At 36.9% G+C, this 11,212-nt stretch overlaps 1 protein-coding gene across 2 annotated transcripts; it reads left to right on the forward strand.

The window, feature by feature from the left end:
• The first annotated feature begins 4,063 nt into the window (after positions 1-4,063).
• On the forward strand, positions 4,064-10,137 carry LOC131780400 (cell adhesion molecule 1-like). Of its 2 annotated transcripts, none has more exons than XM_066168177.1 (5): positions 4,064-4,203; positions 6,683-7,039; positions 7,662-7,928; positions 8,744-8,794; positions 9,183-10,137. In XM_066168177.1, exons 2-5 carry the CDS (start codon positions 6,811-6,813, stop codon positions 9,416-9,418), a joined length of 783 nt encoding a protein of 260 aa, XP_066024274.1. In that variant the 5' UTR covers positions 4,064-4,203; positions 6,683-6,810; the 3' UTR covers positions 9,419-10,137. The 2 variants fall into 2 exon arrangements, with proteins under 2 accessions (XP_066024274.1, XP_066024273.1); XM_066168176.1 differs by lacking the exon at positions 4,064-4,203 and adding an exon at positions 4,779-4,900.
• Positions 10,138-11,212: the final 1,075 nt, after the last annotated feature.

Here is an 11,212-nt window from a genome sequence, read left to right on the forward strand (position 1 = left end):
ACAATTCAGGTACCTACTAGAAAATTTGTACTAATTTTGCAACAATAGTTACCCTCATCCATAATTCACAAAGAATAAGATAAGTATAGAACGATAAATACTTAGGAAACATATATGCCTCCGTGCATAAACTTGAAGGAGTAAAAGCTCGTAGGTAAACCATTGGGGCCATAAAATGTATTTGAACAACCAAAAGCGGCACACTGCTTTCCTTTCTTTTTTCGTAGAAAAATTAGCTTTATCGAGATTTCGGCTAAGACCATCCATTTTCCTTAAAAATCGAACAATTTTACTGCCCACGTACGAATTTCATCAAACGCACTCACAGAGATTTAACGCGAGTCAACCCCAGCCTCGTTCTCATGTGTGCGCGGTTTCATTTCCAATATGGCGCTGGGAGCTTTAAAAAGGTCTATTGTTATTGAACATAGAGCACTCACACGGCGCGCGAGCGAAACAAATGCCATACATGTCACTTTTCCAATGGGTCGCTGAGGAACAACAGAAACTTGCAGTAAATCGATGCTTGTACACAATTAATCTTAAGGAAAAAGGTGCTCTCCGAAATTCAATGATTCGTTCTTTTATCAAAGAAGAAAAGAGCAGAATTTATAAATGAACAGAAATTACAACTTACGCGTTTCGAGGTATCGAGGCTAGTGTTAATATATTGAAATTTTACATTGGAGAAAAAGCCAAAATATCACTCACAAGCCATGTTAACGTAACAGAACTTACTCGTTTCGAAATCTCAAATTTTACAACCTAATACTGGCCGAGCTCACCTCAGAGTCTCTGTTTGTCGAAGATTGAGCTTCCCAAAACGTAATCCAAAGGTTTGAGGTTCTATAGCTAACAGGTACTCTTATGTTGTCCTAACGCTCGTTACATGACGAAAAAAGGAAAACATGTTTCTTTAATTTCATTGTTATTCGTAGATAATTCGCTTACTCAAACAGTTCAAACCATCTTACGTTTTTCATTGACAATAATCCTCTATGAAACATCCAGTGATACAGCGATAAAATATTGAAGGCGCTCAACGGGGGCGTGAGGATCAACAAACGTCTTCTCGAAAATCATGTTTGGCAAATGTGCAGAAAGCATAAGTTGTACCAATCTTGACTTTGAATAATTTATAATTCTTATCTGTAGTGTAAATAATTCATTGCCTGCAAGGAAGAATTTTTGTAGCAAACAGCCGACCCGCTTTTAATATCAGCAAGTCCGCTAGCTGACTTGAAGTTAGCTAGTCCGCTAACCTCTGTTTATTATATCAATGTTTTAGTGAACATAGATATTTACTTTGAAAGAAAGACAGAAGGAAGCATCACGAAAAAGCAGTTTTATTTTCGAACAAGCAGATCAAAGTGCACTGAGAATTTAAAGAACTGTGAATTTTTCTGATGTAACCTAGCGTGAAATGAAACCAGGTCAAAGAACAGATGCGTCATGAAAGATCGATGAGAAAAATTAAAACTTGCGTTGTGCTGTTTAAATCACTCGTTGTTAATGCATATCATCAGATCAAAATAGTCGGCCCTGGGCTTTTAAACACTTCAGTAAAATCCTTTGTTTATGGGGTCATGTTGTGGGTCGCACAATACGTGTTTCCGTAGTTAATGGCCCCGCAAACAGATACCATCAAATACAGATGGCGCGCCACAACGATTACTCAAAGTTCCATAATCCCTAATATTACAGGTTGTGCTATAAATGTAGCCCTGTACATTTCTCTTAAGTATTTTTTCGTAAGTATTTCTATCAATTCCCAAAGCGAAATGCAGGTATAGAACAAGAAAAACATATTTTTTCACTGTCCTCTTCAGCTGTTCTTCGCTTAACAATAGCAAGAACTTTGAATAGGAGACTCTCCTTTTTCTGACAATGTCCACAAAAGAATCAAAGAACAATCGTTATTCGAGACGTTTGTCTTATAAACTGGCAGCACACGAACTTCGCAGGTAGTGTGAGGTTTTTGTGCTTTCTCGCCGTGAGGTCTTTAGGACCTCACGAAACAAAATAAAACTCTAGCATTGTTTACTCACGTTTGCTCCGTATTCTAATAATTTGGTTTGGATGATGGTTTTTTTTTTCTATTTAATCAAAGTCTACCACAAAATTTTTCCTCGCAGGCAATCAGTTATTTACACAACAGGAAAAAAAATGTTATACTTTAAATCGATTACTAAAATATTTTGTCTTTTGAAGTAATTGCCCCCTGGCTGGTTCCATCGAATAACTGCAGGGGAAAAAAAACCTAGAAATAGACAGAAAGAAAAATGCTAAAAATAACGACCAGATTTTCTTTTCCTTTCCTTTCCAAGCTTGTGCTGTGACGAAAAAAGGAGTCAAGTTAAATAAATATATATATATATATATATATATATATATATATATATATATATATATAGTATAAATCAAAATTTAAATAAATAATTTTATTGCTCGCATATGTTTCAGGTGGCTGGGTTTTAATAAAAGTAATCATGTTTTTGCAACACCTGCCACGTGCCAGCACGCTTAACGACCATTATCAAATTAACAAAAGTACAAATGATCTTTTTGTGACTATTGTTCAAGAGAGCAAACAGGTCAAAAATATATAACATAAAACAAATAAAAGCCACATACTTTCACGAGCTGGTGCATTCGGTCTCACACCAGTAGCGCTCTTGTTCTACAGTTAAGGAAAATTGGTCTAACTCTTGACCACACGACTATGTTGTTTCTCCCAGTGATTTTCGGTACGCTAGTGATGTTCACGTCAGGTAAGCGGTAGTACATTAGCGACGAATTCATTTGCAGTTAATATGAAGCACTCGTACAGCCGCAAAACAAGTAACAAATGTGTAAATTTCGAATGGGTCGCTGATGAATATCAGAAACTTGCAATAAATCGATGTTGGTGTACAAGAAATCTTCCGGGAAGACACGCTGTCGACGAATCGATGATTCGATCTTCTAGTAACAGGAGAAAAACGACAAATGAAGCATTTTATACTAACAATTCAACTTCTTGACCGAAGCTCAAGCTCCTATTCTTTCCCAACAAAGTTGACAAGAATGTAAATCAGAACACCTCGATCAAAAAAATGTTCGCACAATTTAAACGCTAATCAACAACCGCTTTTTTGAAAATAATATTATCGTAATTTCAAAAGTTGAAAATAATATTTTCGTAACTTCGAAAGTGATGATTGCCTAACTTAAATTTGCAACGACTCTAAAATTCCGCAGCCGGTCGGAATGGTGGGCCGAGATCAAACTGTATTATTTATTATGCTGTAAATTGTAGATCAAACTGCGCTCTGAACCATCTCAGACAATAGTCTTATGTGAAGTGTGAATTTTGCCGACAAAGTCATGCAAGCTTCTGCACATCACGATAGATAACTTTTCAATGTTTTAATGAAATTAAAATAAAAATCATGACGTTTCGACCAAACCTCCGTCATTTTCAAGTGAATGGTAATGAAATTAGATATGAAACACCAAAGGAGTAATCAAAATGTCACTAACAGTCACAACTCGGCAAATATTTTTCAAACAGAGAGATTAAATGCTGGCGGGCGACTCGTATAAAAATTCTCTCTTGGTAATTCATGGGAGTTAAACGGTTTATTGATAATTTTCAAAGAACCGGATTACTTCATTTGTATATATGGCCTTCTGAAATCATTTCAGCCTGATAGGAAACGCGGTTGGTGATCGTAAAGGTGCTTGACTTATGACAAAAGATAGAATACAAGGCATAAAATAAACTTTGTTTTCTACAATTTGTTAGCTTTGGTGGCGAAATTACAATGAAAGTAGTTAAGGAAGCTAAGTAATTTTTAGAGAACCGGATTATTTCGATTTGTTTGAGTGTCTGTTTTGTATTATAAATGACGTTCACAACTAACGTTCGCTTACAAAGACGCGAGTTGTAAGGTCTAATGCAAGTGACACGTGGCTGTTTGACTGCTCATAAATAGGGCGATAAATTTAGAAATGATGTCGAGTTAGTCAGCTGACATATCAAAGTGCTGTCAAAGTATGAAAGCGGGTCGGCGGGTGAAAACTTTAAAGTAAACCTCAGCTTGCGACAGTAAGTTAAAGTAATAACTGAAGATACGAGTCTCCGATTGACTTTGCTTTGCATCTCGCTGCTGCCACTGGCAATTGCTGAAAGACCTGAAACAAGAACTCCCAGATCGACAGGTCTGTATATTAATCTCTGTTTATTGTTTGAATGCTTTAGTGAACATAGAGATTCACTTTGAAAGGAAGAAAGCAGTTTTATTTTCAGTTTGAGTAAGAGAATTAATGTATATTGAAACGTGAACAAATCAAAACCGTAAGGATTTGTCTAATCTATTAAACATTTGAATATCCAAGCTTTAGAAAACTAACAAAATTAATATTCCTTACGAGTTTTAGGAAGTGAACTCTTTTAATTATTCCATTTCATAATGGCGTATTTCCGCGAAACTGACTGTGAAATAATTGCCGGAATGAAGAAAGCACATTTATGTCGATCGCTGCAAAAAATACGACGCTATCTTCTGCTTTTAAAGGAACTTTTAAAAAGCAAAAACATCCGCGGTTTTGAAAATAAACGCCGCCCTGTCTGTTCTGTTAAAAGCCTTCGTTTATGGGGTTATGCTGTGGTTCAGACATAACTTGTTTTCGTAGTTAAATGAACCCACCCAAACAGATACCATTACATAAAGGTGTATTGATAGCCATGTCACATGACTGTAAACACACGAGTCATTTGCATTCGTTCATTGACAACTAACACGCGTAGAGCTCTCTACAAGGGAAATCTGAAACATCAACAGTGCAGCAATGGGAATGGGACGTAATATTTTATATCCAACCCAGATTTTCATCACTTTGGTAGTTTTCAGCTCAGGTCAGTAAGTCGTAATACGTTAGTGATGATTTCATTGCATTGAGTATAAACACTGATACGGTCTCTGGCGACACAGAGACCGCGCGCTTACATTTGAGTGGGTCGCTGAGGATTAACAAAAACTTTTAATAAATCGATATAAGATTTTCTCTCGATCTTTAAAGTCATGTTTTCGTAACTTGAAAATGTATTTACGGCTGTCATCTTCAGCACTTCATCGCTGATCAACTGTAAGCGGCTCGAATTAATGGCACTGTGTTTTGACATTGTTCACTTGAGAGCAATCCATAATCAAGACGTTTGGCAAATAAAGCGGCGGTGTAAGAATTAACATCGCCCGTGGGTCGAACGAAGGTTTGGTACGTACACATAAAATAACAAAATCGTCTCGAAATCTCCAAATTTATAACTTAGTACTGGCCTTGCTCACTGTAGAGTCTTCAGTGGTAAAGCTTCGCAATTCGCAGCGCCTAATCCAAAGATCTGTTGTTCGATGTCTTACAGGCACTCATATTTTTTTTCCATTTTCCCCAGGCTCGTTAGAAGAAATAAAAGAAAAATATATTACTTCAAAGCCATTGTTTTTCGTATACTCATTTTCGATAATTTTCTTTGTTTTTCACTGCCACTGATTGCCAGTAGGCCTTGACAAGGGCGATAAGTTGGATTTGCATTTTGACAGCCATGTGATGACGTAGTAGACTCATGCTGAGCGAAATCTCATGACAGGTTTACGAAAACATTTTGATGTTCCAACAATAGCAGAAACCACAAAGTTCTAAGACTCTATCGTTTGTTGACGTTGAGGCTACAATTATCTTTCTTCGATTAACTGATTATTTTTTAGAGGGATCACTTTAATTTAGTTGAGCTAGTATTTTTTCTTATTACAAATGCGTTTCACAACAAACGTTTGCTAACAAAGACATTGTACAATGCTGACGGCAGATGGCGTGATAAATTTTGACTTGACTTGACGCTATCGTGACCTCCAAAAAATTTGGCCATTAGGCGCACAGAGTTGACAAATTCTTAACCTTAAATCGTAAATAAAGTTAACCGGAATTTTTTTCTATTAACCTTTACGGGAAGAAAATGACCGTCAGCCGTAAAATGGTCAAAAGTTTCAGAGCTAAAGAGAAAAGGAAGTGATCACACTTGGAACAGAATAAATTTGCCTTTCTCCAGACCTCCCGGCAAATAATAATAGTAATTAATAATAATAATAATATTATTAATAATATTATAATAATAATAATAATAATGTCTAATAATAACGTATAACGCTACAAAAATATACATCAACATTCTGAAAGTGAAAGTACAAGTGAAAAAAAATTGCACTTTTTGTCGTCACGCCATAAAAAGGATCGTGAGGCAGAAAGTTTTACGCAATATCAAACCACCACATTCGTTCAAAAACAGCATCTTCTGAGTCGTAGAGATGGATATTCAAAAATTTTGGCTTTACATCAAGTCAATAAGAGAAATGGCTATAAGTCACACCTTGTACTTTTGTACAAACAGTTTCGTAATTTATAGACATGTGGCACTCTATAATTAGGGAGTGTTTAGCCCTTTAATAATGGCTCGTACTAAGAGCGATTCAATATTTGTAGAACATAAATACTGTTGTGACGAACTGATTTTACGGAGTAAATACAACAGCTGCTTGCTAATCAAATGACACAAATTCCAAAAGCGACTATTTATCCCTTTTTTGAGTACCTGGTGAAATTGCTTTGCTAACTTCCGTTTGATATGTGTACGCTCCCTCGACAGGATCTAAAAGTACTGATGGAGGGAACCGGATCCTTGTCAAAATTGACGCAACAGACGTTCAAGTAACGTGCTCGATAGACACAGACGGGCTGCCCCTGAAAAACTTTGCGTGGTTTGAGTGTCCAAATATGGAACAGATGAAAGAGTGCAGAAAGGACCGGGACAAGTATAGAAAAGCTTGGATAAAAAACAGAAAAGTTATCAATCACTATCCTGACGAGTATAAACTCAGTGTAGATAGAACACTGAGTATACTGAAGATATCACCAAAGTATGACGGAACGGTATTCCTTTGCATAGGAGAAATTGAGTACCATGAAGCGCTAGAGAACACCACAATTATTCAAATAATCAAAGGTAGGATTATATTTCCTTTAAAACTCTACTCATCATTATTAAAATAAAGCAAATGTGGGCACTGCCTCCACTCTGAAACAACCACAACAGGGGTGGATCCAGAAAATTAGTTAAAAGGGGCTGAAGCCTGCTTTGATTCATGAAAAGAAAGAATTTTTTTCGGGGAAAATGACTCCCCTGGTACCATTGGAACCTGTCGTTACAAGAATTTTGGTCTCCAACAAGTCTAACTAGGGGATGGGTTTATTTTGACACCGGAATTTCCCCCTGGATTCTTCAATGCACATGAGTTCAAACTTAAGACAACAAAGCACAATGCATCTGTGCGCTGACGTTTCTAGCGACAAAAAAGAAACAATTTAAAATTTTTAAAATTTCAAAAACTGGTGATTTTTATCATTGGTGCTCATGGTAATACAGCTCATCTCATGTATTCAGCTTCTAGATTTTTTTTGTTGTTGTTGCTGTTTTTTTTTTTTTTTTTTGCAATAAATTCTATAAGATTGTAATCAATTACCACCTGGTTAGCATGCGGGTTTCTGACAAGTTCCCCAGACTTTTGAACTGTGTTATACAAATCGAGTTATCATAAAACTCCCATAATTGTTTGTTTTTCTTTCAGAGAAGCCCGTTATTAAGATAAAAAGTCCACAACCGTCCTCGGTGATCGAGGGATCGACTCTGCACTTAAACTGCGTCGCAACGGGTTTTCCTCGTCCCCAGGTGACCTGGGTTCGAATTCGTGACGGGCAGGTGCTTCAAAATCGAACAAACGACGAGGCCACAAGTTTAGTGCGAAATTTCACCAAATGTGACGAAGGAGAATACCGTTGTACAGCTAAAAATCGTCTGGGAAGTGAAAATTATACACTTCAAGTAATTGTCATCGGTGAGTTTTTATTATGTAGATCTGAGATGAAGGGTACTCTCTCTATATATATATTTATACAATTCGTGAGCGGGCGGTATTCTATAAATCTTGCGACCTGATTGGTTCCGAGAGCGGATATTGTTCTTATTATTCGTATTACTCTGTTGAGTCGCTTTGCAGAATATCTCTAGCTTCGTTGCAATTTTTTTTTTTTTATAAATATAACTTGTTTTTTCGGCTGAGCATATTTTAAGCAAAGACTTAGGTCACAACCTTTAGCCTGTAAGTGATTTATTAATTATCTTTTCTCTCTCTATCAAAACACTTATATTTTTACACAAAAATTTATTTCGAAATGAATTTTGTGGTACTAAATGTGATAAATGGAACTGTCCCCCCTTCTCTCTCTTTCCCCTTTTTCTTTCCTCTTCTTTCTCCCTCTTCTCTCTCCTCTCTCCTCTCTTCCTCTTCTCTCTTCTCTCTTCCCCTTCTCTCACCCCCTCCTTTCTCCCCTCTTCTTTCTCCCTCTTCTCTCTTCCCCTTCTCTCACCCCCTTCTCTTTCTCCCTTCTTTCTCCCCCTTTCTTTCTCCCCTCCACCTTTTCTCCCCTTATCTCTCCCATCTTCTCTCTCTCCTCTTCTTTCTGTCTCTTCTCTCTCACCTCTCCTCTGTCCCCCTCTTTTCTCTCCACTTTTCTCTCCTCCTATGTCTTTCCCCCCTCTTCTGTTTATTCTCACTCCCCTCCTCTCTTCTTTCTAACTTCTTTTTCACATTTATGCTCCTAAATGAGATACACCTGTTTTACGATGGTATATGTTAAATCTTCCACGAAGGTAATACTCCAAGCTCAGAGGCACCTGACCCTCCAGATTTGCCTCCCTCAGGTACGTAAACTGTTGATATTGGCCGAAAAACGGTTTGTTTCTTTCTTTGCCTTTTTTCCTTGGGGAAAACAAAACTAAGAGGGCAACAAAAACGAAGGTTTCTCAATTATACATAAACGGTTTGAAGTAGTATGACAGCGTTCCCCTTGCTCTTTTTTGCCGAATTTTGAATTAAGCTTGTTTTCAGAGTTCAGTAAATCTGAGTATGCTATGCATGCGGTGAGGACTTCGTAACGCATTAGATGTTTAAATTGAAAACACCTTTCTTGATTGAAGATAAGAGATCGTAGAAAATGAGTTTTATGCTTCACGCATTTTGCTTGAGCCTGGTTATCACGGTTTGTGAATATAATAAACTGACCGAGAATGATGAAATATTTATTCATAGGTGGATGCAGCAAAGAAGTGGGTTTTGGCACAGCAATAAAGAACCCCATAATACTCTCGTTGATAATTGCTCTGTCTGTGAGTTGCGTTATTCTTTCATTTATGCTGTTAAAGCGTAAATGTAAGGATGCCAAAATTAGACGGAAATTCCGGAACGCATGTGGACGGATGTGCAGATGGAGGAGGACAGTCTCTGTCATTTCAAATACAGAACTTGAGAACAAGGCAGCCCCCTGATTGCGCAGGTTAATGTGTCTAACCCTGGAGTGCTTATAGACAATAAACAATAGGCCTATGTGGCAGGCCTGATCGGTATTCTATTGTACTCATGTAAATTTGCCTAACTAGCCTCAATTTGGAGTTGAGGTTTTATTGGTGCTATGTGACTAAGCTAGATGGGCAAATCCGCGTGAATACCAGAGAATATTGTACATTTTATGCACATTGCTGCATCAGGGATACATTTATCCGTTATACAGATAGAAATTGGGGTTCTTGATGTCAATGTCAAGCCTACACTGATAATTCTGTCGTAAAGGTTTTTTTTATTTAATTAGTTCTTTTCATTTATTTTTTTTTTCATTTGCTTATGTAGTTAGCATTTCTATTTTCATTTTAGTATCAGATTATTTAAACCAAGAGAAACAAACGAAATTTGAATCGCTTTGTTTCGATACGTCTTTTTCTACGCATTTTTTGTAATACATGCATATTTAATACCCTAAAGCAGCATTTTTCGCCGTATGTTTGTAAAAATTATTAAGGCTTTTCACTACAAAATATTTATAGAGCTGATAATTTGACTTAAAGATAATTAAGAATGTGAAAGTTATCTGACTGCCAAATGAATGTGTATTTTGAGAAATCCCTTTGAATTCAATTCCATGAGAGACTAAAGTAAAGATAAAAAAGTGATGTTTAAAAATTGTGTATTTTGAAAAAAAGGATTTGGAAATAAAAATAAGTTATTTTGCTTTTGGGTTGTTTCTTTGACTCTCTGTTCGCTTCCTGAGGCATTTTTGAAAACCTTTCTTGGGAATTTGGATCTCGAGTTTCACGTTAACAATATTTTTGTTAGAGACCAGGAGGACTAGCCAGTTCGAGACTCCTTTTCAAATTAAAGCTCCACGGATGATGATGATAATAATGATAATAGTAATGATAATGATGATATTGATAATAATGATAATAATAATACTAATAACAATACTAATCGAAAATATGAAAGTCATATATTTGAACTGCGGATAAAGGCGTGAATGTCAAAGAGATCTTCGCAATAATGAACACTACTTGAGCAGTAGTGAAAATAAGGCCTGAAAGAAATTCAGGCTTGTACGGGATTTGAACCCATAACCTCTGCGATACCGGTGCGGTGCTCTACCAACTGAGCTAACAAGCCATCTGGGGGCTGGTTATCATGTTGGTTCTAAATAAACTTATGAAGTGGGCACTGCACCGGTATCGCAGAGGCCATGGGTTCAAATCCCGTACAGGGCTGAAATTTTTTTAGGCCTTATTTTCTCTTTCATATTCACGCAATAATAATAATAGTAATAATGCGTTACTTGCATGGTGCATGTGAATATGTTCCAACGCCCCTTACATACACATCCAAACATAAATATAAAACTTATGCCCATGAGATGTACATAAGGATAAAATTCATCAATAGATTCCATGTTTCCTTGCTACTATTCAATACAAGACCATAGATGACGTGAAAATGAGGTATGAACAAAAAAGTGGCAGTCGAGTGAGTCAATAATGTTCTTGCCATATTTGACGACTCCTGTGATCTGTTGCTAAACAGACCCACACTGAACAGAGCCACATTAGCATAGAGTAACTTAGATGACCTGGCACTCTGCTGAGTTAGTTTTGTGTGATAATTGTCGAACAAGTAGAGCTGCCACCACGTGAATGACGTCAGTCCTTATAAGTTCATTGCTATGACCTGTTTTACAAGATTGCTCTAAATTTCTACATGGTTACTTTTTTCCAAGGCTTTTATCGGCACATGGATCGCTT

Source organism: Pocillopora verrucosa, chromosome 6, assembly GCF_036669915.1.
Source record: "Pocillopora verrucosa isolate sample1 chromosome 6, ASM3666991v2, whole genome shotgun sequence".
NCBI classification, from domain to species: Eukaryota; Metazoa; Cnidaria; class Anthozoa; order Scleractinia; family Pocilloporidae; genus Pocillopora; species Pocillopora verrucosa.

Coding starts and splice junctions, on each gene's coding strand:
- LOC131780400 (XM_066168176.1), top strand. CDS start 4,834: ATGGGAATGGGACGTAATATTTTATATCCAACCCAGATTTTCATCACT. Junction 7,040..7,661: donor AATTATTCAAATAATCAAAG/GTAGGATTATAT, acceptor TTTTTCTTTCAG/AGAAGCCCGTTATTAAGATA. Junction 8,795..9,182: donor TCCAGATTTGCCTCCCTCAG/GTACGTAAACTG, acceptor ATTTATTCATAG/GTGGATGCAGCAAAGAAGTG.